At 48.2% G+C, this 27960-nt stretch overlaps 1 protein-coding gene across 4 annotated transcripts in view; it reads left to right on the top strand.

Moving 5' to 3' along the window:
• abr (ABR activator of RhoGEF and GTPase) overlaps nt 1-27960 on the top strand; it is a 114382-nt gene that overhangs the window by 73631 nt on the left and 12791 nt on the right. For all 4 annotated transcript variants that reach the window (XM_049016772.1, XM_049016773.1, XM_049016774.1 and 1 more), the window contains 7 exons: nt 5877-6045; nt 7852-7974; nt 8217-8292; nt 8412-8516; nt 10415-10489; nt 14182-14279; nt 14425-14556. In XM_049016772.1, coding sequence (XP_048872729.1) covers nt 5877-6045; nt 7852-7974; nt 8217-8292; nt 8412-8516; nt 10415-10489; nt 14182-14279; nt 14425-14556 — 778 coding nt within the window. The remainder of the gene's footprint in view (nt 1-5876; nt 6046-7851; nt 7975-8216; nt 8293-8411; nt 8517-10414; nt 10490-14181; nt 14280-14424; nt 14557-27960) is intronic.

The following is a 27960-nucleotide window of genomic DNA, read 5'->3' as shown; positions in this document are numbered from 1 at the left end:
TATTCATCCATCCATACATTTTCCAAACCGCTTATCCTACTGGGTCATGGGGGGTCCGGAGCCTATCCCGGAAGCAATGGGCACGAGGCAGGGAACAACCCAGGATGGGGGGGCAGCCCATCACAGGGCACACATGCACACCAGTCACACACACATGCACTCCAACAGGCAATTTAGTATGTCTTTGGACTGTGGGGGGAAAGCGGAGTACCCGGAGGAAACCCTACAACGATATGGGGAGAACATGCAAACTCCGCACACATGTGACCCAGGCGGAGACTCGAACCCGGGCCCCAGAGGTGCGAGGCAACAGTGCTAACCACTGCACCACCATGCCGCCCTCCCATGTTATTCAGTAAAACCTAAATCTGGAACTGCTATTTTGGTTGTTTCTGACTACATAAATGCATTTACATTTTAATTATTTAGCAGATGCTTTTATCCAAAGTGACGTACACTTTGAGAAAGCAGGGTCAGACGGTGCATTCGGAGGTTAGGCGCCTCGCTCGGGTTCAATGGTGATGTCACTGTGTCGACCCTCAGATTTGAACCTGTCACCTTCCGATCACAGGCACAGCATCCTAACTTGCTTTGCCAGGCTACGTCATACCTGAAAGGAAGGGGGCAATAAGCCCTGCCCCTTGCTGGCCATGTTCTAGGGCTCTGATAAAAGGGGGGGGGGGGTGACAGATGGAGTGAGAGGAAGAGGAGGGGATGAAGGTCTTATTAGCATGGAGGTGTTGGACAGGCAGCCTTCAGGTCATGGCAGAGAGAAAGAGGGATGAATGGAGGGAGGGGTGGGGGGGAGAGAGATATTTCCATGCAAGGCTTCAGTTTGACAGCAGATGGAATCCTGGAGGAGGTGCCCCGCAGCCAAACACTTTTTTGAGTTTTACGCTCCTCAGTTCACACGCTGCTTGTAATGTTAGGACTCCTAAAAAGTCTGTACGGCATCGGTACGCAGTGCTGGAAAGACAGAACCCCTGTGATCCTTTCACACTTGCCAGAACCGGATCAGTAAAAGCCAGCATGTCTGGCATGCATTTGTCAAGCCGCGTCATGTTCAAGGGGTAAACGTTTTCTGTGGCAGCGGCATTCTTTGGGTCTGCTTTGCGCCGCCCCTTTAAATCCTGCCTGGGGTGCATAGGATGCACGAGTTCCGTAAAACAAATGTTGCTGTTCAAACAAAGCGTTCAGAGCTGCTTGCCCCGCTGTGAGTTCTCCAGGCCTGACCCTCACAGAGGGTGAGGTCCTGTTTGTATTCACAGTCGGGCTTGGCTGCCTTGGACTGATAAGGCGCGACGCGCTCTAATCCTCCGAGCCTTCGTTGCATTATCAGGTGCGTTGCCCCTATGCAGAACCTGGCTCCCTGAATCCAATTTTCTCATCACTGTAGCCTCCAGATCCCTGCCATGTCTGTTTGGTGTTGTCAAAGGGACTGGTAACAAAATGCGGACCAGACAGCTCGGTGGGAACCAACGGGACAGGTTTGGCCTGGTGAGGTCTCAAAAACAGATGGGGTGGGGTCTCCTAGGGGCGGGTTTTGGTGACTTTTGGTGGCCATTATTGTGTCAGTCAGCTGGTTTCTTAACTCTGCGAATGCAAATATTGACCAATGAGCATTGAGGAACAACGGAACAGTGTTCATAGTGGACAATTTGACACACAGTGGTGCTGAGTGTGAAAATATGGTGCCCCCACTCAGTCTCTCTCTCGATCTCCCTCTCTCTCTTCTCCTGTGTTTCTCCTCCTTTCTCTCTCCCTCTCTGTCGAGAGTTGCTTAATTTCTGCTGGTTTACTTGTCTAGCATTAGCTTAAGGGTGATTGTCATTTTCAGTGTGTCAGAGCACGGGGTGCTGGCCTTCTCCGGGTCCTCAGGGTTGCTCCCTTTTGCCCTTTGTGTCCATGTCCGTGTTTGTGTGCATGTCCATGCATGTGTAGGCGTGTGCAGACTGGGCCACGTCCCCCTCAGCCCTCATACAGTACTGCAAAAGTGGCTGAAATAGAAGCACAAAAACACCTTGTTACAAATAATAAAGATTGCAGTCATTCCAAACACAATGGGCGCTTTTCCACCGCACAAAGTACAGTACTTTCGGTAGTTTTGCTTTTCCATTGACTTCTGGTTGAGTACCAGGAACGAAAGTGCCAAACCAGCTGGGGTACTTCTTTGGTACTTCGGTACTTTGGGATCAGACTAGCAAACGTATTTGCTGTCGATTAGTTATGCAAATAGCCTGCCGCTGAAACACAAAATCTTTTAAGACACAGCGAACAGCGAGAAACTAAATAAAAAGCAGTAGAAACGAAAATATTAAAAAAGTAAAATGGAAGGATGGACAAACACAGGCTTTAATCACCATATGGTCAGATGAACAGATCCAGCAGGATTTTGATGGCACGACTCGAAATAAAAAAGTAATTGCCGTAATAGTAAGCCGCTTGGAAGAAATGGGGCAGACGCGAAACACCGGACAATGCCACTTGAAATAAAAAAAAAACTTAAGCAGGACTACAGGAAACTGAAGGATCATAATAACATGTTTAAATTCAGTGAAAGAAATACCACAGCGCGCTTTGTGATGTCAGTCAGGGGCCGTCACTGGTGGTGTCATTTGGCGCCGGTACCAGTTTTTACGCCAGTGGAAAAGCGATACTAAACAAGTACCATACTTTTGGCACTTTATGGAAGTACCGAAAGTACTGTACGTGGTGCAGTGGAAAAGCACCCAATAATACAAAATGACTTCTCATAAATAACCAGATATTGGAATTAACCAGAAGTAGGACCAGCACATTAAATGTTAAACAGTGTAACATGCAAATTACTGTGACACCTGCCTTTAAGATTGAATACTGACCCTGCTGGGCAAGCATTGTTATAATTGTCAAGTGAAATTTAAGCTGAATATGCTCAGTGATTGTGGTTATGTTCTTGGCAAACAGCCATTATTTTGATGTTCACAGACCGAAATTGTGTTAGTCACCCTCCCCCAACCCCATACTGCACATTCCAGTGTTTCCCCCGACCTCCACGTTAATGGTTGTGATGTCAGGCTAATCTATTTAAGGCCAGCAGTTCCACTTCTCTGCTCTATTGTCTGGTAAGTGAGCCATTAATCAGAGTCTGGCGGCCTCAGCAGCGATGGTGTTTAGATCATCAGATTGTAACCGGAACTAATGCAGTGTCTGATAAATGGGGACTGATCTGGGAATTTGGCGTGGGGTTCTGATCCGAGGCCTTTTGAATGCGGAGCTATGCTGTTTGGACAGTATTGACTATGCTGGATATATCCAGACTGCTGTCTGCTGTTGGCATCCGTACATGTCAGAATGACAGTATAACTGCCGTGTGATTGAGTGCCATCCCAGCCAGAGTGTCCCTCTTCCCGGTGTCCTCCGCTTCAGTCTCCCATCCCCCACTGTTGATTCTGTACTGATTGGGTAGTGTCTCCTTTCAGGCGTTAGACACTGAAACTGAAATATTTTGATTTAGTCCAAAGTAACTTAATATGGTGTAGGATCTCCTACAACGTTTTAATGTTTGAATATGGTCCTTTAGAATGGTTCCATAATCCTTGCCAGTGACACACCCATCTAGAACATGTAGTGGACCTAGGGAATGCCATGATATTGCAGCCCAAAGGTACTGGAAACATTCCTCAGAAATATTGGTCCATATTCACATGATAGCATCATGCAGTTGCTGCAGATTTGTCGGTTGCACATCCATGATGCGAATCTCCCGTTGCACCACATCCCAAAGGTGCTCTATTGATTGAGATCTGGTGACTGTGGAGGCCATTTGAGTACAGTGAACACATTGTCATGTTCAAGAAACCAGTCTGAGATGATTCGAGCTTTATGACATGGTGCATTATCCTGCTGGAAATAGCCATCAGAAGATGGGTACACTGTGGTCATAAAGGGATGGACATGGTCAGCAACAATACTCATGTAGGCTGTGGCGTTGCAACGATGATCAATTAGTACTAAGGGGCCCAAAGTGTGCCAAGAAAATGTCCCCCACACCATTACACCACCACCACCAGACTGAACCGTTGATACAAGGCAGGATGGATCCATGCTTTCATGTTGTTGACGCCAAATTCTGACCCTACCATCCGAATGTCGCAGCAGAAATCGAGACTCATCAGACCAGGCAACATTTTTCCAATCTTCTATTGTCCAATTTTGGTGAGCCTGTGCGAATTGTAGCCTGTTTCCTGTTCTTTGCTGACAGGAGTGGCACCCGGTGTGGTCTTCTGCTGCTGTAGCCCATCTGCCTCAAGGTTCGACGTGTTGTGCGTTCGAAGATGCTTTTCTGCTTACCTTGGTTGTAACGAGTGGTTATTTGAGTTACTGTTGCCGTTCTATCAGCTCGAACCACTCTGGCCATTCTCCTCTGACCTCTGGCATCAACAACATTTTCGCCCACAGAACTGCCGCTCACTGGATGTTTTCCCTTTTTCGGACCATTCTCTGTAAACCCTATAGATGGTTGTGCGTGACAATCCCAGAAGATCAGCAGTTTCTGCAATACTCAGACCAGCCCATCCGGCACCAACAACCATGCCACGTTCAAAGTCACTTAAATCACCTTTCTCCCCCATTCCGAAGCTCAGTTTGAACTGCAGCGGTTCGTCTTGACCATGTCAACATACCTAAATGCATTGAGTTGCCACCATGTGATTGGCTGATCAGTAATTTGCGTCAACGAGCAGTTGGACAGGTGTGCCTAATAAAGTGGCCGGTGACTGTATATTAAATATACATAATAATGAATATTTTTTGGGAAAGCAGGGTCAGCCAGTCTCTGGAGCAGTTGGAGGTTAAGGTTTACTCGTGGGCCCAACAATGGAATCTCTCTGCTAACCGTGGTATTTGAAGCGGTGACCTTCTGATCACAGACACAAATATTCTAACTGGCGTCCGCTAATGGCCGCTAATTCTTGTGTGTCAGTGCTGTGTGTGTCGGCTTACCCAGTAATATTGCCGGTGATTGTTTGCAGATTAGGGCTGCATGGATTATCATTTCAGCATTGTCATTGTGATGTGCACATGCCGAGTAATCATGTTGCACGATCTGCACTGTCACATAAGGCAAATTTTAATCAAACAAGTCATGCTACAACTTGTTGCTGCTTAAAACAAAAAGAAAACTCACATGGTTTTCATTTTCCATAACTACTCTACAAGAGTCTGTCTGATGTAACACAGTGTATTCTGATTTAAGGGTTTTTGGATACACAACGTTTGTTGCTACTGAGTGACATGCAGTTTCTGCATGCACAGTGAACCACCATTCAATATTTATTCTTGATAGAGCTCCACAATGTGCCATATTAATATTAATGTTGCATGTTATACACATGCGATGTTCACGTTGCAAGAATCAAGCGAGTTAGCTGGGATATGACAATATGTTAGGCTGAAACAGTTTTACTCTGTCATAGGGAACAAAACTTAGCAAGCCTTGCAATTTTAGTATTGGTCATTTGCATCCTTTCTGTTGGACGCACTCATAATTAGTATGGCACGTTTATGAGATATTTAACAAAAATGAGTGAGGAGAAAAGCAAACTTGAACTGGTCACCAAAAGGCATTCACCTTCTGCAGTATGAAAATATTTTGTTTTCTACAGAGATATTGAGCAAAAGCAGGGGGTTTGTTGGCACTACTCTGTGTCTGTTGACAATTCACGGCAACACCACCAACTTATTTCTTAGTTCTATTTGGCTGTAGTTCGTTTTTTATGTTATAAATATTGCAATATTAATCACAAATATTTCAATGTGTTTAATATCGTGCAGCCATATTGTAGATGTAGTTCCAGTGTGACCCCCTATCTTGTCCCCTCCCCCCCCACCTGCAGGAAACACCAGCAATACGACTGCAAGTGGTACATCCCGCTGGCCGACCTGACCTTCCAGACGCTGGACGACTCAGACTCATGTTCTCCCGTGCAGACGCTACCGGAGCACGAGATCGAGGAGATGAAGATGAAGATCTCCTCCATCAAGAGCGAAATTCAGAAGGAGAAGGTGTGTGATGACCCACTTGGTCAGGTGATCAGAACCAGCCCACCCAGAGTAGGAGGGAAAGGGTGCAGCTGCCACTTTGTAGCTCAAGGTCACTGGAGGACAAGCCAGCTTCCAGTAAATGGTCCTGCAAGTCTGTCTGGCCGAGATCTGGAGGGCTGGGAGCAGGTCCAGAATCCTGTGGTCATCGACCAGTTGGTCTGGGATGTGTCTGTCTTGCGTTTATTTTCATTGAGTTTGTATTGTTACCGCTGTAGTCAGGGGGCTTGTTTGGGAGAGTCCCCGTTAAAGAGTTATCTGAAATGTGTCGCCCGTGTGTGTCTGCATGAGTCATGCATGGAAAGCACTGCACTGCACAGTGATGGCTTGATAGCCATCTGTTCCAATACTGCCCTTGCAGTGCACCAACCTGAGTAACTGATTGCATTGGACGGACCCCTGCAGGCTCCCCCGTTCAGCCACCCCAGCCAGATTCTTATCGGTTCTCCTGCAGGGCAACCCCAACCTGTTCATCTGGAGAAATCGCTGTGGAAGGCTTTCTCTAGTGATCCTAATAATCTTGAGTGTTGATTTACCATGAAAATGCACTGGAGATATTTCTGATGTTGAGTGTTGAAATCTCTTGCTTTAAGAAAACCGGATCATTTGTGTCCTAGTAGAGGTGTAGATGGAGGTAAATGTATGGGCAGGGATAAGATTATCATATCTGGGGTCCTATTAAATTTATGTGTCCCCGGCCTCAGATGTTTCAAAAACTAAATAGCTGGTAAAGATCAGACCTTGATAGTTAGAAAATCATAACTAGCTAGCTAGCTAGTTAGTTAGCAGAACATGCTGCTTCAGCGTAGGTACTGTTTGTGGCTCCTAAACTGGTAAACATTGCCTCTGTGTATGGGAAGGGGACCCAGACATCAGATGACGGGGCGGTGGCCGGTGGGAAATAGCATAGACCTCGGCAGGGTGTCGGGGGGCGGTCGTTAACACCACTGTTAAGCCAGACTGGTTTCCGTGCAGGGACTTGAGATCAGCTGAAATGAGACATGGTTTAGTGTCAGCCATTGTCTCGGTGTCAGAGAGAAACTGATGTTTACTAGCCAGGTAGTTTAGTCAGTTAAATTTAGTTAAATCTGCATCTTAAAAGGGATTTTTTTTCATGCAATTAACTGGAAATGAGTCCAGTTAAGGAAATGAGTCATGTGTTTGTGAGAGCGAACAATGTCAGAACACACGGGCATGGTCCTTTTAATGATAGCCATCTTTGCAAAGCACACATAGCATCAGCAGCACAGCAAAGCATAACTTGCGCGCATAATGGGGCGAGAGCGAGAGACTGAGTGAGAGGGAAGGAGAGGCAGGGGGCATGGGGATTTGAGGGCTGCTTATTAAATTCCCTGCTATTTGAGGACTTTTGCTTGTCAATTTCAGTTGACATGTCATCATGGGAGCAAGTAAGTATTTGTGTGTTGGAATTTTTAGCAGAATAATAGCCTCCCTTGACAGGTATTACATTTCCTTTTTGTGATTGACAAAACCCCAGTGATAAGATCTCGGTATATTCTCACACACATAGAATAGCTTTCATTTTAGGAACATGTTCTGAAGACAGATCGTGCGCACTGTGACTCATCCACACGTCTGACAGATCGCAAGCTCTGTGACTCGTCCGCGTGTCTGTCAAATTGCGCGCTCTGTGACTCGTCCATGCATCTGTCAGATTGCACACTCCGTGACTCATTTGCTTTTGTTTACTATCTGGAGCAGTTTTTTTGTCTTCTGACCCTAAGCTTCTATTTTGCTGCGTGTCCACAGAAAGCTGTCAAGGGTCAGAGCAGAGCGCTGGATCGCCTGCGGAAGAAGATGAACGAACAGGAGTCCTGTCTGCTCCTCCACTCCCCCACCATCCCATTCCGTATCCACAACAAACATGGCAAAGTATGTGCCACCAGTGGAGGGTCAGCTGTGAGGGGGAGAGATGGAGATTGAGGGAGAAAGAGAAGGAGAGGGATGGTACTTGCTTGTCCAGTGCCTCATTCGCTATAACCAAAAGTATCTGATAGTTAAAGGTAAACCTTCAGCAAACTGGCCACCAGAGGGTGCCATTGCTAAGAGGAACTGGAAGCTTTGGTAGACATTCTCTTATGTTCCTAAGTGCCACCTCTTTCGTCCCCTCCCAGAGTTACCTGTTCCTGTTGTCCTCCGACTACGAGAGATCTGAGTGGCGAGAAGCCATACAGAAACTGCAGAAAAAAGGTGAGTCAAGTGGGGTGAAACAAACTGAAGCTGTCTAAAACCGTGAGGATGCTGGCAGCTGATCACGCACCCTCTCTGTCCTTCTCTTTGTGTTTGCCTTGGGTCATGGGACCTCCCAGATCTCCAGGCCTGCGTCCTAAGTTCAGTGGAGCTCCAGGTCCTCACTGGCTCCTGCTTCAAGCTGAGGACTGTCCACAACATTCCCGTCACCAGTAACAAAGATGGTGGGTGTGAATCATTTTCCCTTGCAGTGCAACTTTGAATCACAAGGGGGAGTCAAACACAAGAATAAACTGGGCATGGGCAATGTCCACATGGGCTATGAATGTAACTGCTTCAGGCTAGAGGCAGTTAACCTCCATTCCTAAAAAGTCAGAAACAGAGAGAGACACTTACCCAGTGCTCCTGTTTGTCTTTTGTCTGGCTCACTGCTCATGTGAATGGCAGGAGTAAACCTAGGTCTTTATAAACATTACGTTGCTAACGTTCATGTGCCTTACAGATATGTCAAAGTCATGAATATTTTATTTTGCAGCAGATGGTCCATCATAAAAGTCAAGATGTGAGGTTTTATGACACTTACAAAACCAACGCTATAAAAAAAAGCACTCGCCCTCTCTGCCTTCATTTGAAATCCGCAGCCTCTTGCAGAGCCAGGCACAGAACTATGCAGCCCTCCTTTCCAATGTGTTTGTAATCTTGCAAAGGTTCATCAGAGGGATCCTTCTGAGGGTTATGCGGCTTTGCTGTCTTGTCGTTTCTGTTATTTTGATTGCTGTGACATAAATCCGTTCAGCCACATTGTTATGAAACACACAGACAAGCAGATAAAACTCCATTCCCCGTTGACATGATGTTCTGGGTGTGGGGTGTCTAGATCTTCCTCTTCACGATCGACCACATACAGGTACTAGTTTATCTGGGGCAGTGGAAATTGCATCATGAATGCGCTAAACCTGTTTTATAAGAATAAGGCTGCCATCAAATTTTTTCCGCTAATACTTGATGTGTGGGTTGTGTCCATTGGTCGTAATTATCGATTAATTATACCGAGTGCACACACATAGTGTTTTCCCACCGAAGTTCAGGAACCTAGTTCCTGGTTCCGAGTACCTGGGTTGTTCCCACCGCACAACAGGAACCTAGGACCTACAATTGCGCCGAGTCCCCGTGGTGGTTCCTGACAAAGGTTCCTGCAGTGGGATAGTACCTGAAATGTGGTCCTTTTTACTGGATTTTTCTTTTAGTGTAGCACCCCCTTGTGGTGTATCAGACAAAAAAAAACGCTTTGACCCAGACCTTGATAAAAACACCTGGACGTCACACTGTGCCCCCCACGGATTCCGGGAGTGAGGTCACAGCCTGAAATTATAGCGCCTTTTCCTATATGGGATCTGTTCATTCTAAGGAACTGTGCACATCACATGTTTTTATTCCGAGGAGAGGCAAGCATCTGTAGGGGGAAGTAGACTAGGATCAGGCCCACCCGCAGGCTGAGTGTCACGTCCCCATGTGGACTGGGGTGGCTGCTGGGGGCAGTGGGCTGTATTAATGCGAGAGGTCCACGGGTCACCAGTCTGTGGTTTACACACCTGTGAACCCCCCCCCCCCCCCTCCCCCATCAAACCGCCTGCCCCAGTGTGCTCCTGGACAACAAGCTGGGAGGGGTCGGCTGATAATCTGTTAATCAGCGTTAGTGATGGCACCCATACCGATGCAGGATTAACCCCCCCTCCCAGTGAGTCCTAGGTGACCACCCATGTGTGTCACACCCCAAGCTGGACTGACAGTGATATAGCGCTTGGCCAGTGTGAATTGTCATTACTGAGTCCATCCTACGGTTCTCCTCGCCACCCGTCCCCAAGTCCACTGCGTGCAGGTCCTCCTGTCCCTGCCCATCATCTCTGTGCAGAATGCTAGGGGAGGGGCTCTAGTGGTTCTGAACGCAGGTCTGTGCCCATCCTCTGTCCCACATGGCCGCATTAGCCATCAGGCTATGTGGTTTGAATTAGACTGGGACTAGACTGGGTGGTACAGTGATGAGCCGATCGCCTTAATTCTGTGTTCTTGTCCCACTTCAGCAGCTATTGTTAGTCACGCTGTATCCGTACCTCTCTTTCAGATGAAGAAACCCCCGGCCTTTACGGCTTCCTCCATGTCATCGTCCATTCTGCCAAGGGCTTCAAGGAATCTGCCAGTAAGTGAAGCCTGCCATTAACCCAACCCAGGTCACAGTATTTCCTCTGTGCAGAGGTTTGTGTAAATCTGTAGCATGTCTCTCATATATAAATTGTGTGTGTTTGTGCGCGTGTTAATACACATGTGTAAGTGTGCCTGTGTGTGGTGCATTGCCTAGGAGTGTGCGTGTGCACTTGCACTGTCCAGGTGTGTGTGTGCGCTGTCCTGCTTTAAGGTTCTAATCAGCTGCCTTTAAATCATCTCATGGTTCTGTTGTGAGCAGCCGTCCTTCATGAATGTTATATAGTCCATGGGGCACCTCCCATTGTTGCAGCTTGCAGCAATCGGTTCTGTCAGCGATCTGGCAAATTCCTGTGGAGTTTTTCGGAGGCTGGAGCACCCGGGGATGAGAGCTTGTAAACGGGGTTAGATGATCTGAATGAGTCTCTTGCCGCCGGGTGCCAGCGGACAAGGGGCCCCATTGGCATTTCCGCATTATATGTTGCAGCTCCTGGTGTCGGGTGCCCAGCCACTGTCACCTTACTGCTCTGTGGGAAAGTCCAGAAACAAACCGGACTCCCTCTCAGTTGCCTCCTGACACTCAACCACCTTTGGGGGGAGCTCTGCTCGAGGAAAGGGAGAGGAACCCAGTCAGCTAATCCTCCCATGGAAAGATGCCAGTACTTTTATCATGGCTTTCTCACAACAGGGGATGCTGAACTTTATGAAGAAACTTTTAAACTTTAAATGCTCAGTTTGCTCCTAGGGCCAAATCAGCTCTGAGGCGATCATCCCTCAGTACATCGTTGAGCCACAACAAATCTTCAGGAGCCTGGAAATATAAAGATTAACACTGTTATGCCTTTAAGATTTACCAAAGTTATCCTGCAGTACTAACGAGTGCATTGTGGGTAATTATGTAGGCTGCGGAAGATGGCCTCTTAATCTGGCAGAAGCACATTGAACAAAACCCAGAGGCACCTTTCGCATTCAGGACCGGGCACACCATGCTGAGATTTCAGGCCAGCCCCATAGTGTATGTCCATCTGTCTAGGTGTATTGTGGCCTCTGCTGATAGTGGGAAGCAGATCATATAATGTTCTAGAGCAGGGGTACCCAATACGTTGATCGCAATCTACCGGTTGATCGCAACGGTAGAGTGGGTAGATCGCATGGCATAAAAAATAGAGGATGGATGACACATTCAACCGCACCAGCTGCCGCTGGGTACTGACTGGGTACTGACTGGGTTCTGACTGGGTACTCTAACAAGCGACCAAGTCGCCTCCAATTAGCCTCCAATTTATTTCTACTAAACTTAAGAAAGGGTATAAAAATGAATGGGGGAGCTGGACCAAGTAAGCAATTAAAAAATGCTTTATTTATCCCAAAGGGAAATTAATAATAATAATAATAATAATAAAGAATAATAATAATGATAATAAACAATAACAATAAATAATAATAAATGTTAAAGAATACTTTCATATTCCTACATATTTTGTACATAAATATGTTTTGCATTTTTATAGTAGGTAGATCATTTTGACTTGGTCATTTGGTGGAATATAGGTGGCCATAGGTGGAAATTAGCGGGAGAATATTTCAAGCTGGATTTAAGGAAGCACTTCTTTACACAGCGCGTAGTCAGAGTATGGAATAGCCTTCCTGATAATGTAGTGCAAGCTGAATCCTTGGGTTCCTTTAAATCAGAGCTAGATAAGATTTTAACAACTCTGAGCTATTAGTTTAGTTCTCCTCAAGCGAGCTTGATGGGCCGAATGGCCTCCTCTCGTTTGTATAGTTCTTATGTTCTTATGTTCTTATTTATAAGTCTCACAAGCTGAAAAAGTGTGGGCACCCCTGTTCTCGAGACTCACAGCACTGTGGAATCTCTCTGGTCCTGAATGCCTGCGACTGGACTGGTAGAGGATATCCCGTGATCTCCGGTGTACCTGGACTGCAACACCAGCACTTCCAGAAGGTGTCTCTGCACCTTAACTTCCCAGCTCTTTCTGGAATCTCTGAGCGCCATTCTGCACCAGGCCTTGGGGGTGTCCGGCCTGGGTTGATCATGTCCGGCAGCTTCTTTAAACATCCGCAGAAAGAAAATCCAGCATTTCACAGCAGAAAAAAAGATGAAAACTCTCACCACTAAGAGCTTTCGGATGTTTCTAGGCCTTGGACTTCCTGGAGGACTTCAGGATCTGGCTAATTGCTTGTGCTGTGAGGGCGCTCAGATTTGCTTGCTTGTGATCTCCGCTTTTCATATGGTTTGCATTTCTTATTGATTCCCTTGGCTTTGAGGCTCTGCAGCTTGGACCTCTCATCTGTCATCAATTTGCCTCGTGCAGGCTTGTGCAGGAGAGAACCAACCTTTCAGGGCACAGTGAGGAGGTCAACACCGTCGGCCCCGGTGTCTGCTGTGTACAGCCACACTTTCACCTGTGTAGTCTAATCTAACAACACTCTGGATCGGAGAGAGAGTGTCAACACTGTCAGCCATGCCAATTTACACACCAAGTGGGCAGAGTCTAGCCACTAGCAGTGGTTCACCAAATGTTTGTCAAGTTTTGCCGCAGTGTTAACGCACTTCGTGTGTGGCAGCCTTCTGGCCCAGTTGTGGTCATGTGACACCTGGCTTCCAGCTGATAGGCTGGAGGCCAGGCCACTCAGGGTGCTTTACACAATATTTTTTGTTCTTGATTGACACTCATTTGGGCAGATTTTATTAGTCGCTTGTCGTTCCCCATCGTGTTCAAGTTTCGCCGTTCAGTTGGATCAGTGGGCTCCCTTCAAATGAAAATCAGTAGTTACTTCTGGTAGTAGGTTTTTTTCTCCACCTGGGTGTCGTCTTTGATGGTTCCCAGTCACGTCCCAGTAAATTGAGGAATTTTTTGAAGTTTCCGTTGACAGGTCCCATCTGCACGGTAATAGTAGGGCCTCTCAACCATGCGGCACCCGGATTTTTGCGCCGCTGCATTTTAAACATACCCCCTGCCATCCTTGTCCTCATTTAGCAGCATTCACCGTCCCCCCCATGCTGGTGGATGCTTCCAAAAAAAACACCAGTGCTCCATGTGATACTTCTGAAGGGCCCTCTCCGATTAACCTCTGCAGGGCCTGATGGCGCAGCCGGAGCATCAGGGTGCCAGGCAGCCTCTGGCCAGGGGGAGGCACTAGTGTGGAAGTGCTCAGTAATGAACATACCCAGGGCGTACCACCCCCAGGAGCTTCCTATTTTCTGATGGACTGGCCTCTGCTTGTGTGTGTCCTCTGAGAGACTGTGGTCCCTCCACTGCAAACCTACTTTAGTGGAACGCTCCAGATAAATGAGGCTGCTGAGATGCTTCGAGTGGTGGTGACCCCTTTCTGGGGGTGCTGGTACTGACTGGACCTTTGTAGAAGCCCTGATAATTCTGGCTTTTTCTGACTCTGCCCTTTGTCAGTGCTTTGTAGGGGGACCTCCCCCAAACTTGGTGATTTGAGTCACATGATCACACACTGATCCCTAAAATATGATATGACCCTTCTCAGAAGAGGCCTGAAATGAACATATGTAATATCGGTCACAGTAACCAAATGAAGGCATTTTAGAGTTCAGGATTCCTGAGCTGCCTTACAGGGGACAGCAGCCGTACAGTCAGATAGTCGTTGTGCAGGATGCTAATTCCATGCTCGCCTCATCTTGTCTCTCTTCCTCTCTTGCAGACCTCTACTGCACCCTGGAGGTGGACTCCTTCGGCTACTTTGTCAGCAAAGCCAAGACCCGGGTGTTCCGGGACACCACAGAACCCCAGTGGAATGAGGTCAGGCAGCCTATCTCGCCTCCTTTGACCATAACCCAAACAGAGCTCTTTCTGTCCCACAATCAGTGGGGGCAGCACTCTCTGTTGGGTTTCCAAGTCACTGTCACCCTGACACCATTGTTGATGCCCCCCCCCCCCCCCACAGGAGTTTGAGATTGAGCTGGAGGGCTCACAGTGCCTACGCATCCTCTGCTATGAGAAGTGCTACGACAAGACTAAGCTGAACAAGGATGACAACGAGATCGTGGACAAGATCATGGGCAAAGGGCAGGTGCAGGTGAGCAGGAGGGACATGGCGTTCCTGGGTGTCCATCCACTGATTCACGCCCATCTGTGGCTGTCATACTTGAGGCATGATTCACTTGTTGCACTGTCGCCCCCCCACCCCCCCAGCTGGGCCCAGTGCACTGCTCCTTGAAGTGGTTCTGCAGGCTGTCTGGAAGGGTGATTTGTCCCCCGCCCCCCCTCTTCCGGGATAAGCCCCCAGTAAACCCCTGTGCTCAGTACATAATGTCCCGGTACTGAGAGGAGAGGCAACTCCGGTCACTGTCCCGTCCAACCCCTCCCATTTAGGCAGACAGCTGCAGATGGGCGCTGAGGTTTGCAGCTTAGTCTGACTACGTGGAGAACTTCTTTGCCTTTCATCCTGTGCTCTAAAGCTGTAATGCACACTTGTTTGGCGTCTTGGTAATGGAAACTGAGAGCCGTGTCGTGTTGGACTGCAATGACCGCACAAAGACCAAGGATCAAGTTAGGTTTTATTTAGTTTCATTTTTCATTTACTTAGTGATAGACTTGGGTGGTATGGTGGTAGTACAGTGTACCCTGGTATATAGAAATCCCAAAGATCCCAAAGATATTTGAAAAATACAGATACTCCTCTTTATAAACTGATACGGGGATTTTGTACTGAGGTGTTGATTAGAGCCTCTCTTAAATACAAAGAATGATGCGCATGTGTAGTAAGCTGTTGGAATAAGCACAACATACTTGAAGCATAGTGCGCATGTGGCTGCATCTCGGGCAGTGACAGTGGTGTCAGTAAACGAAGGGTCATGGTGTTAAATTTTCAACAAGGTGTTGTCTCCTCGTTTCCCTAGCACTTAATTTTCACCCTGATGAGGCTGTTCTCTGATTCCAGAGTTTATGGCGCTTGAGGGGTCTGGGACCTGGTGGTGAAATGACTGTCCCAACCCTGGCATTTGAAGCAGCAACTTTGTTTACAGGCACAGCGTCGTAGCCCACTGAACCACAGATCTGCAGCTGTGGTGCAGTTAGACCGTTACATTATGATTAAAAGCAGTCTCCCGGGATGAGTGTTCTGCTGCGGTATTATTTCAGCGCCCTGTAAAGCTCCTCACTTTTTCCTCCAGGCCCACGCAGCCAATCAGTGTCAGCTGTTCATATCAGACACATCAGGGTGTAGCCATTTTTCCTTTTGGAAGTCGAGAAAGTGAGGTGTTTGCAGAAGAGAAGACCTCCGTCACCTCCCAACACCTGCCCCTCTCTGATCCCTGTGTCCAGTGCCATGGCAACTTGGGGGAAGGTGATGTGTTCATACTGACCACAATACCAGTGACTGTGAAGCTGGACCCCAGTTGTTGCCCAGAAGTCTAGTTCTTTCAGGGTTTTTGAACCTCCAGCATCGAGTGTGAATACCTTCACTGAGCAGGGATCACCATGGGGAGCGAGTGTCCACACTCTCTCATGGTCTGCTTCTACCAAACGCTCTTGCCATTCTCCAATGCTTGGTGCTGTCATTAGCTGCTATCAAGCTGTTTTAGAGACACCCCGTAGGGTGGAAGTTCCACTGGATCTTTAAATGGAGCATATCCCCCCCACTCTGGTTATTGCGGTAATGCTCGCAGGACTCCAGTGCACTGTAGGATTGTTGAATAATTGATGACACGCTGCTGGTTCTTGGAAATGGCTGCCAGTTCACTTGATTGCCGCACGTGTGCAGTACCCATATTCAGCACTGCAGGTGTCAGCTCCCGCATCCTGCTGCCACTGATGGCGTTTAACGATCAAGGTGGTAATGATTTTGTGTTTTGCGGGGGCGGGATGGAACCACTTTTTGGGACATGGCTGGGGCGATAAGGTGCCCTGCAGGGGGGAGGTCTCCCTGGCCAAGTGCATACTACACTGCTCAGACTTTTTCTTGGACCCTCTCTGTTTTCTTTAGTGTTCAGATCTGAAAGCAGCTTAAATGTTTTGTTTCCTTCCCCCAAGAGACTCTGATTCATTTAACGAGTCTCTGGCAATGTAAAAAGGCCCTTAAATGGGCATCGAGAGCAGAGGCCCCTGTGTTTCCCTCTCGGCTGTCAGAGCGGGTCGTCACAGGAGGACAGATCGACAGTGCTGGTGCAAAAACCCTGAGAATGTCGCCCAGAGCAGCCTTTCATCCCGGAGGGGTGAACTCTGGGGGCCCGGAGGAACTCGGGTCATGGAAACAAGCGGTGTCGGTTCTCCTGGTGTCGCACAGTCAACTTGGTGCCTTTGGATGGTGGAACCGGAGGTGGGAGGGCACTTTGGAAGCAACAACTCCCTACCGGTGGCCTCTGCTTTGGGTGGGGGGGCGGGTGACATCCGTCCATCTGTCAGCCATGACCCCCACCGAGGGGATCTGATGGCCCGACCAATGGGTTCTCCAGATGCGAATTAGTGAAGCTACGTCCAATTCCCCCTCCGTAGATCCTGAGGCTGTTGCCCAGGTTGGTGACCCCCTGCTGGTGTCCACTTCAGTCATTTGCACATCGCCAGCTCAGAACCTTCTGCACCGAACTCTGAGGTCTCGCAGGTCATCAACGTTTGACATCGGCCTGGAGCGTGACGCTGCCGTCTTAGGGTCACCCCGTTTGGGGGAAACCCGAGAGCTTTTATACCTGTTTTAAGAGCTCTGCTTGCGCAACGGCCCTGTGCCGCAGGGGCTTTCTGGGGGGGAAGCAGCATAAAAGGCGCCGGGCTATTGGTCAGTGCGTCCCGGGGGACCCATTGGAACATGCCGTCTGAGTGCAGCTTTCTGCCCCGCGAAGCTGCTCGCCACCACCCCAGCTCAGAGCAGGCGAGTTCTGCAGACCATTTTTCTGGAGATGTTAAGATATGCCTCCCATGGTTGTGGAATATGTTGATGAAAATGACAACATTGTGTTTTGTTTGTAAGAGTATTATGTTTGGTAATGTGTTGTTCAGCTCCGGCTTCAGCACACAAGTGTCACTGGTAATTCAGCCTTGCCGCTCTTTTGGTTAGATAGACTGAGAAACAGAGGCATGGTTGGATGAACAGATACTTTATTAATCCAGTAGGAAATTGCAGGTTTATGGTCTGGACGAAAAACACATAATAAAAATATATGTAAACGGTAATAACCGGTAACAATAAAAAATAGACTAGAAACAGTGTTCCAGGAATTATTAAACGAAATAATTATGGGCAAATAATTACTTGTTCAGTATGGTGTATTTCTCTGGTTAGATTAACATCCAGGTCACGTTTGGTAATCAGGGCCTAGTCTTAGAAATCTTGGCCCAGTAACGGAAGTAGGAAGCTCTTATGTAATGCTGTGTTCTAGGCCTGGTCTGGAGGCGAGGGCCTGCTCGTTAGTGCCTTGGGGGCCCTCGCAGGGCTCCTCTCTGCCTGCCCTCACAAAAAGATCGGCCATATTTGTCACTTCTTGCCATCACGTTGCCATAGCTACCACCCTGATTTAGCCAGTCAGGCTCCCAGATGGCCATGAAGGGACAGCACCCACTTGGGGTAATAGAGCCTCCCTCTCCCTCATATAGGCAGCCTCGGATTCCTGCACACATGCACTCCCACGACCCCCCAAAGAAGCAATGTTCTGCTCCTTATTCATACCCAGATCTCTAGTCCGGTTTCCCGGAAAGATTTAAGAGGGGAACCAAACACAACTCTTTGTTCCTAAGCAAGCCAGGAAGGACAAACCTGTGTGTGTTTATTATTATTACCCATAAGGCTGCTGTGCAGACCTCCCAGGGGGGTCGGGGGACATGTTTGAACAGTTACCATCCGGGAGTGGCTGGGGACGTGGCAGGGAACAATAGTGAAATGTAACAGGGGTAATATGGCCTCTCATCCATCATCCTCAGTACAGCTGCCCATCCTCAGCACTGCCCCCCCCCCCCCCCCCCCCATTTCAGTCCAGAAAGTGATTAGTGGGTGACCATGTGGGGCTCATCAGCAGAGACAGGTGGGGGTTTATTGGGTTCTTGGGCCATAGCGTGCCTCTCCTAGCCTTTCCTTCCCCAGTCGCCATGTCGCCCCCACCACACGGCAGCCTTGTGGCCTCTCTTCACCAGCCCTTCATCACCCCCATCTGGCCCTGTTCTTGGAAGTTCCGCCCTGCTTTTCCTCAGAGCTCTGTTAAATCCCTGCCTGTGATATTAGCCTGCAGTCCACCACTGTAACATCCCATAAGGACGCAATGCACTCGTTATTCCTCTGAGAGGCACTGTCCAGATGACCATAATTTGGACCTCAGGTGGAGTTTGGGTTGAATCCGCACACCTAGTTGAATCTCCCCTCTGGAGATCACCGTGAAGGTTATTTACTGATCCCGAAGCATCTGTGGGAAGCGCATGGTGCTGGTCCATAGGCCATTAGGCTCAATGCACAGTTCCATGCTGGGGTCTCGTTCAAAGGGACTGAAACCCATCACAGGCCGGCGTGCCTCAGGCCATCTTGGTGCTTGTTACCCAAACTGCTTCTCGACACATCTTTCATGGCTTGGATGTCGATAAATGAGGCTTTTCCCCTGGCCACACACTATAGGGAAAAAACTGGATCCAGAACAGGCTGGGGTCCTGAAAGAGTCAGAGCAGCGGCACATGGAGATATAAAAATACACACGCTGGCCGGGGAACAACAACGTGCCGCTACAAGACCACCCCCAGCAGCTCCTGATTAGAGACCCCCTCGCAAATGAAAACCAGACCTGATCAATGACGGGGGGGGGGCCCATGGAACCCCCCCACTTTTATTTCACCTCTTTTGCAATAGGTGAAGCTTAACAAAACCTGCTGCGTAACACGCAAGCAACCTGAAGTATGAAATGGTCACCTCCTCCCTCCCGGAGTACAGGTTTGCTAAATCGCCATGACACTTCTTCAGCTCTCCGAGGATGGGGGGGAGGTACTAATTCCATGTTTGGCTCCCTTGCTGGTGCCACTGGAGCAGCCAGCAGTGTCCAAACCAAAAGTGCAAGCAGGACACATCGATCAGCGGAGATAACTAGACAAAGCTCTAATGCTTCTAGAGGGAGGTTGTCTCAGGGAATTCGATCTCACTTCTGTGACATGTCATTAGTAATGATTCTCACGCATCTCTCAGCCGTACCACGGTGACTGTCTGCGCTTAAATCAATCTCACTGCTGTCTAAGACAAAGTGTCCTCGCATCAATCTGTTACAAACAGCTCTTAGGCCTCTTATGTTTGTCAGGGATGAGACAATGATCACGACAGTGATTGTGAGCTTGGAAACATGGAGACGGCCAATTGGGGGCTTACACACACAGGTTCGTCCCCCCCCCCAATCTCTGTGGACAGTACAACCGCAGATGATGAGCCCCCGACTGCCAATACACCCTCCCCAGCACATTCTTGGGGGAGGGGGTCCATAGCCGCCTGGCCAAGCCACTCCTCACACATGTTCTACATGTGAAGGTAGAGGTCCCACGAGCTTACACCCACCCCTTGCTATTGGCGTGTCCCCACGTCCCACTGATGGCAGGCACCACATACGTATTTCGTGAATGAGCATAAGAATGTGTGCTGTCCTGGCTGGAGCTCTGCTGTTGATGTGGAGGCTGATCTCACTTATAAATACATGCTGGGCTGATATCCCACCATGCACCATCTCTCTTAATAAAACACAAACCTAGGAGTTTCAAATGAACCAGCATCTTTCGTTGTGTGAGTTGATTTTAGTTGTGACACGCATCGGTTTTCTGGTTAAAGCCGACGTCGTTACAGCCCAGAACTGCCCTCTGTATCCGTAGCCTGTGTTTCTCCTTTCGTCGGTTGTACTCTGCTGCTGTTATGGCTTCCTGGTGTGTCTGTGTAGGAAACCTGTTCTCGTTTTCTTTCCTCTTCCTCCAAGTTGGTCTTGTTGCCTGCGGAGATGTTTAAAACGTTGCCCTTTCACAGTTTTCTCCTGCCCCTCAGAAAAGTACCCTCAGGAAAAATCGTGTATAAGATCAGCATTTCCCTCCCCCCCCCTGCTTCTTGCTTAGAAACAGGAAGCCAATTGCCGGGGGGGGGGGGGGGGGGGGGGGTCTCAGGGCCATGTCAGGCTTCTCACGTTAAATGCTAAGAAATCAGAAAATGTCAGTGAAACTTTTCCTTTGGCCCAGAAAAGCCTCATGCGTCTTGGGCTGTTCGTGTAGCTCTCTGAGTGGCGGGCTCCTTGCTAATCTCTGTAGCTGTTTCAGGCAATAAGCAGCTCTGGGGGCTATGAGGCTGCCGTGTCGCTCTGCCGTCTGTCAGCGATATTTATTGATCGCAGAATGAATCTCTCACCTGAGAGGATGCGGTGCTGGTCTGCCGAGATGCTTCCCCTTGGCACCTAGGCATTCTGGGATATCGCCCACTGCTGTCAGACACACAAATTCACAGGGGGGAGGCGATGTTACACCCCGGGAGTGTAGCGAGTTACAAATTAGTCAAGAGATGAAGTCTGGACCTCTGACCTCCTCTGTGCATGTGAGTCGCCTTTTCCTAACTGGAAATGGCAGTGTGTGTGAGACAGCAGGGTCCCGGCACACAGGCAGTGGCAGCGCCTGTCCAGCGTTCCTGTCCAGATCCGAGCGTCTTCATCAGAGCCCTGCACCTTCCTCCTCGGCGCCGCTCCTGACGGCTCGCAATCCGTCACCCCCTCGCTGGCGCATCCATATGCTTCCTGTGGCCTGAAGAACAAAAGAGCACAGGGAGCCTGCTGTTACACCGTGAATAATTTAACAAGCCCCCCCCCCTTGTGGTTTCACACTGAGCAGAGTGTATGTTAATAATTTATAAGCGCTTCACATGTAAGTATTGTAGGGCGGGTTAGGAGCATTGTCTTGCACACTGAACGAGTCCCAGGTGTTGTACCCTTGAGCAAGGTATTCAACCCTCATCCATCTTCCCTGACCATTTAACCGGTACACAGCAGGTCTGGATGGAACAGGCACTTAACAGAAATGAATAAAAGTCTGCCTGTGTAAATGGGTCACGGTTTGCACCCGTTAATCCCCGACGATGGCACTGAGGCACCCCCGAGGCTCCGAAAACGAATGAATGGCACACGCAGGCAGTGATATCTGATCCTAAAGCAGCACAGCTACTTTGCCAGAGTGACTGGCTACCGTGGGGCCATGTGACTTGGGGGAGGCAGGCCCCAAGCACTCAGGTGCCCACTGGCTGCACAGTTTCCTGCCACATTCCCCGCCGGTAAGCTACAGTATGCTGTGCTGCACTCAGATTCAGATGCTGTGTGGGCAGAATCGCTCCCTGTCCACACACACACACACACACACACACACACACACACACACACACACACACACAGACAAATGCACCTGCCTTATTCAGATAAGGCAAGACGAAATGGAACTTTCTTGATCCCTGTGGGGAGAAATTTCGATTAGCGGAGAAAAACACAGCAAAGGATACTGTATTTAGACAAATGCATAAAGGAAATTCAGTGATAAATTCAGCCACTCTGTGTCCTGTCTCATGCAGCAAGTTTTCTGGTAACTTATTCAGTTGACTTGAGTCTGAAATGCTGCTTAGGGAGAAAAATCATCTACAAAGGATCACAGAGACGTGAGCTTTTGCTTTGCTAATGTGTAGCTGTGGTTATTAACCACCCAACAGTCTATCGTTATAACATGCAAGAAGACATGTGGGGCCCCGTCACTTACAGTGATAAATATCTGACTTTTACTGCAAGGATGTTTATTTTCGGTCACCATGGTGAGTCCTGGGCTGCAAGGAGAACTGGTTGTAGTGTGCTCCGTGCTTTCAGACTGCATTAGGACATCCAGCAGTTAAACCTGGCCAATGGTTCAAGCAGATCTTCTGGGGACAGCCAAGAGCTGCCTCAGCTCTGGTTCCCGTTTCGAAGCCCTTAGAACTGGCATGTTGTGAGGTTAGCTGGATGTTGGCCTGGCAGTGGGTGGGACCAGGGGGTGTGGCCTCCACTGAGGGCGGGGCATCCCATCTTTCATAACATGCCCGTCATCCATCCATCTTCGTCTAAGCAGCTATTTTTTTAAATATGCCTCATCAGGTAATGTATCACTTGCAGCATAATTGTTTTTGAAATTAGGAGTTAATGGAATGCTGTTGATCGATGGAGACTGACTGGCTGTGGTGATAGATGTTCTTCATTTAAATATTTTTAGCTAATTCTTGTTCTGATTTTTTCCATTTAATTTTTTGTAGCCTCAAAGAATTTTTATGCCCATTGGTGGTAAAATGTTCCGCGCAACAAAATTGCATAACAAGCTTGTACTGTTGGTATGTATTTTAACAAATTAGTAAGACAGGCTTAGCAGCCGTGGGGAGTAAGGGGCTCCCTTGTTCAGGATTTATGAGCATTGCATAACACAAACAGGCGTAACGTGGCTATTGCTGACTGAAGACGGTATCATGTCCACTGGAGTGCTATGGGAAAGTTCCAGATAGCTTACTTGGTGGGAAAGTCATTTTATGGAATGGGGAGGAATATGATTTCAGAACATTCCAGACCCCCCCCTCCTCCCCAAAGCATTCCACAAATTGCACCCCACCCCACCCCCCCCCGACCCCATGCCAGACTGATGTTGGCAATGCACAGCTGGGTAACCTGTGCCAGCCAGCATGAACTAATCCTGACCAACCCCTCAGAGCGGGAGAGATGGGGCGTGGTGGAGAGGAGTCTGGGCACCTGGATGCTGCTTTGAGGGCATCCAGTGGACAAGAGAGATGAGCTCACCAGCTTGGAAATTGTAGGCTCTGCAAACTGTTTGTGTGGTGACTCATGCATACCGGACAGAGTAAACCGCGTCCTCTAGAGGAGTGTAAGCGGTGGGCTTAGTGCGTTTCAGGCCTCCTACATGCATCACCACCCGGAAGAAACCTTGCCGTAAAAGAATGTTCACTCAGCGCAAATTCCATCACAGATGGAAGGGATTTGCTAGCAAGCTTAGCATGTGATTTTGAGAAAAAAGAAGATCCATAGTATGATTTGGAGCAGCCTGCTGCAGGCTGAGTGATGCTCAGCCGTACGTGGAGTTAGGTAAGATATCATGAGCTGTCAGGAGCATGCGTCATCATTCGTGCTGATAAGGCAGCATTCAATCCCGGGCAATATTTGCACAAATCAATACCTAGAGGAGGTCAGAGGTCAGCCAGACGTGCTGACAGAAAGCTCCAGCAGCTGTCCTCCTGCCCCGGATCGCTCTCCTACTAAGATACATTCAGCTGCTTGGAGCTCTGTCCACCTGGTGGATCAGCCACGATTACAAACAGATGTTTGCCTGGTAGTGTGGCTTTAGGTGGGTTGTGAGGAGAAGTCGTTAGGGTTGTGGTGGAAGGGGGGGTGGTGTTCAGTCACTCATTGGTGTGGTCATCTATCAGGCATGTTAAGATCAGGTATGGAGCTGTCTGAAGAGGCAGGAATCAGAGGTACATAGAAACAGAGAAAATGCAAAGGAAGTCAATCCTGTCACTTTGAGATGGAAGCATTTACCATGAATGGGATCTGAACCCATGATTGTTGGATGACTGGCCATATTATATCTTGTATGTATTGTCTTGGTTCCTTTGGTCATTGGGTCAAAGCACTGTTAGCCAATGAGTTTATCTGGAGAAGCTGTCTTCAGACCAGATTGAAATCCACCCCTTTTGTGTTCCATAGTTTATTCCATGTTCACTGTTTGGATGCGAATCAGTATTCATTTCTTCATGCGTGTTGCATGTTTGTATGTTTTCAGGTTCTGGTGGGAAAGCATTGTTGCAACAATAATTTTTCAGGTTTGCAGTGTTTACACAAACAAAGTTGTCAGTTGTATTTTTACTGGATTGATCTCTTGATTGAGAAACAAACGGCATGGTAAGTCTCCAACATACGGAGTCCATTAGGAGCTAATTCACAATCTGGATGTTAGCTGCTCTATGCTGATGGGGAAATGATGCCCGGATTCTGCTCTTTTTAAGGTTCCTCATTTGTGACAGAAGAGAGCAGTGTAACATATAGCTCATTTGTTTGTTTGTGCTCTGCAGGCTGCAGTTGAATTATCCTGGTCTGTAACAAACACAAGTGTATGTGTGCGCGTGTGTAAATGTAAACATATTGGGGTCACAGCAGAAATGTGGTGTTAGATTTTGTTTTAGTTCGCTCTGAAATTGACCACTCTGACTATTCGTAGATGTTTACCCAAGAAGATTAAAGGATAATAGCCCCAGAAGTTGGTTTGTATGCTTTATAAATGCTCCTGAAGTACAAACAATACAAACTCTGCTGACTGTGACCTAATTCAAGATCATCAATATAGCAAATGTCCCCCTTTCATTCATTCCCGCTGTGGAGAAAGCATGCTTGTAACCTCTTTATTCTTCCCATGAGTGTAAGGAGCCCCGAGACTGGATGCAGCTTCACCCTTGAGCTGTAGATTGAGCTGTGATTCTGTAGGTGCCGTGGTCTAGCCATGCAAATTTTTTTTATTGAATGATTTAATACAGCAAAGCTCCGTTTCAGAAGTTTGTTGGAGGAAACTGTTGAATACCTCTGCAGAATTTTCCGCACTGATCTGGAGAACCTCCTGTTATCTTACTCAAGAATCTGTGAGGTTTCTGTCCTGGCTGTTTGGTTACTGTTTATTGAGTTTTTGTTATTTTGTAATGATTATTATTTTAACATGAGTTGGTCTGAAGTGGTGCCAAACAACTGAAAGCTGGCCTGGTTGTTAATCTCACATTGGAGGTAACACGATTTCCCAAATGAGAGCAACAGGAAGAAACTGGTCACCATAGTTACTATGTAGGTTTATTACAGCAAGTGGCCATTTCACCGAAACGCTCCAATGAGTAACCTAATTACGTAAACGCAAGGCCAAGAATAACCACTGATTATCTGGAGAGTCATCATTGCAATGCACATACACAGATGATGGCACTGCAACGCCCTCTTAGCATGCTCTTGCGATTCTCCCTTTGTGTCGTACCTTAACCACCCTCGCGTGCTTCTCCATATGTCTTGTACCTTAACCTCCCTCGCGTGATTCTCCCTATGTCTTGTACCTTAACCTCCCTCGCGTGATTCTCCCTATGTCTTGTACCTTAACCGCCCTTGCGTGATTCTCCATGTGTCCCGTATAATAGCCGCCCTTGTGTGATTCCCCCTATGTCGAGGACATTAACCAGCCTTGCGTGATTTTCCATATGTCCCGTACATTGACCATCCTCATGAGATTCTCCCTATGTCCTGTACATGTCCTGTTTTCTTTGGTTTTAGTCCACATTCTCTGTCAGGATGTTTATCTGTTAAAATGCTCCGATTTGTGGAAGCGGCCACTTTCATCCAGACGAGGCAACCTTGGACTGAGCTGAGCGCCAAGGCAGATGGCCCGAAAGAGAGCAAGAAGTATGTCATTGAATCTCCCCCATGCCTGGGTCGTAGGTCTTTGCAGATGTGACCCAATGTGTGGTGATCACCACCACATGCTTTTGATTTTGAGGGCAGGTTGAGGCAAACAGGGGCATTTTGCACCACATTATTCACCATCGAGCTTGAGCCAGTCCGTGTTTCATGGGTGCGATGAGGCCAGAATCTCCTGAAATCCTCCTGAAGTTCTGTAGAACAAAGACTTTGAAAACAAGGTTCTGGGTTTTTCTACTATTGGAGACCTGAATAAAGTAAATCTGTACAGTAACATCTCTGCTCTGAAAATCCAGAAGATGAATACACTGTATCAGGCTTGAAATCGTTGCCAGTGCTCAGGTAGATATTGCATCATATTATGTTAGCTGTGTAAATCTGAGTGATGAGCTGTAGCTTGAAGTATGTTCTCTTGGAGCATCGGTGGTACTCCAAACGACGTCTCCATGGTGATGGAGCACCGTTACCCCAAAGCCGAGATCAGTGAATTTGTGAGATTCCTCTCCAAAGTGCGCGACTCCTGACTCTGCTTGAGAGACAAAGGGTTAGGCCGAGTTCATGGCACTGCTAACCTTAGAACAGAGATGGAAATAATCCTTAATATACTGGTGAATATTATAGCTGGTATCTACAGAAAGGGGATAAAGCCAGCACCCCTGCAGTGATTTAACCCAGAAAGTATATTATATATTTGCAGATTGGCTGCAATGTGGGTATCTGTATCCCGAGCTTGGATTTTGTTGATTAAATCATGTACATTCAGATTATAGAACCTGGCAGGATTTATGTGACAGTTGCCATGCTCTGTCATGGCTATAGGCCTCCCCAAACACCTCTCAAACAAAGGCTCATTTGCTCTGGGTGGCTTTGGTATATTTAGAAGAGACCCCCCCATGCGTCTGTCTTGTAGCTACTCCTGCCATGATTTGGTCTTTCTATGTGTATGAACAAGTGCTAGGGAGTAACACACATGTTGTCCAGTTTGACTCTTCATAGGGCCTTCGTAGCTCACAGGAAGTGCTGATCTCCCTCTAGGGAGCAACTCATAGCTCACAGGAAGTGCTGACCTCTCTCTAGGGAGTACCTTGTACCTCACAGGAAGTGCTGACCTCCATCCAGGGAACACTTTGTAACTCACAGGAAGTGCTGACCTCCATCCAGGGAACACTTTGTAACTCACAGGAAGTGCTGACCTCCCTCCAGGGAGCACATAGGAGCTCACAGGAAGTGCTGACCTCCCTCTAGGGAGCACTTCGTAGCTCACACAATGTGCTGACCTGTACAGGGAGCACCACGTAGATCATAGGAAGTGCTGACCTCCCTCTAGGGAGTACCTTGTACCTCACAGGAAGTGCTGACCTCCCTCTGGGGGGTACCTTGTATCTCACAGGAAGTGCTGACCTCCCTCCAGGGAACACCTCCTAGCTCACAGGAAGTGCTGACCTTTCTCTAGGGAGCACTTCATAGCACACAGGAAGTGCTGACCTCTACAGGGAGCACTTCGTACCTCACAGGATGTGCTGCCCTCCCTCTAGGGAACACCTCGTACACATGCCTGAACATGGTGTATGTTTATCACGTGGCAGTAAACAAAGGGCCTTATTCACTATAAACGTGAAAAAACAATCCCCTATCTTTTGTTGGTGTTTCAGATCATCTCATATTTATAGCTTTTAGAAGAGCACCTCCCATGTGTCCTAGCCCCCTTACCACTAGAACATCTTCATGTCTAGCCTGCAATGTCTCCCAACATTGCTGAGAGGTGTGTCGCTCTGCTCAATCACCTCAAGGGAGCTCCCGGGGTGTAGGGGGTGAACGTGGGCTGTTGTGGTGGCGTTGGGGACCCCCTCTGATGACGGAACGCAATGGCTTTCATGTGCTGTGGGGCTAGGGGGGGTAGGGTGGATTTCTCTTATCTCCTGCCAGCTGGAATGGTACCGTTGAGGTCGCATCAGAGTGTTTCCCCCTCCCTCGCTCTCTGTCTTGCTCTCTCTTTCTCTCACTCTCCCCCCTCTCTCCCTCTACTCCCCACTCCCTCGTTC

This window comes from Brienomyrus brachyistius, chromosome 6 (genome assembly GCF_023856365.1).
Source record: "Brienomyrus brachyistius isolate T26 chromosome 6, BBRACH_0.4, whole genome shotgun sequence".
Taxonomy (NCBI): Eukaryota; Metazoa; Chordata; class Actinopteri; order Osteoglossiformes; family Mormyridae; genus Brienomyrus; species Brienomyrus brachyistius.
This window is presented reverse-complemented; position numbering and strand designations above follow the sequence as displayed.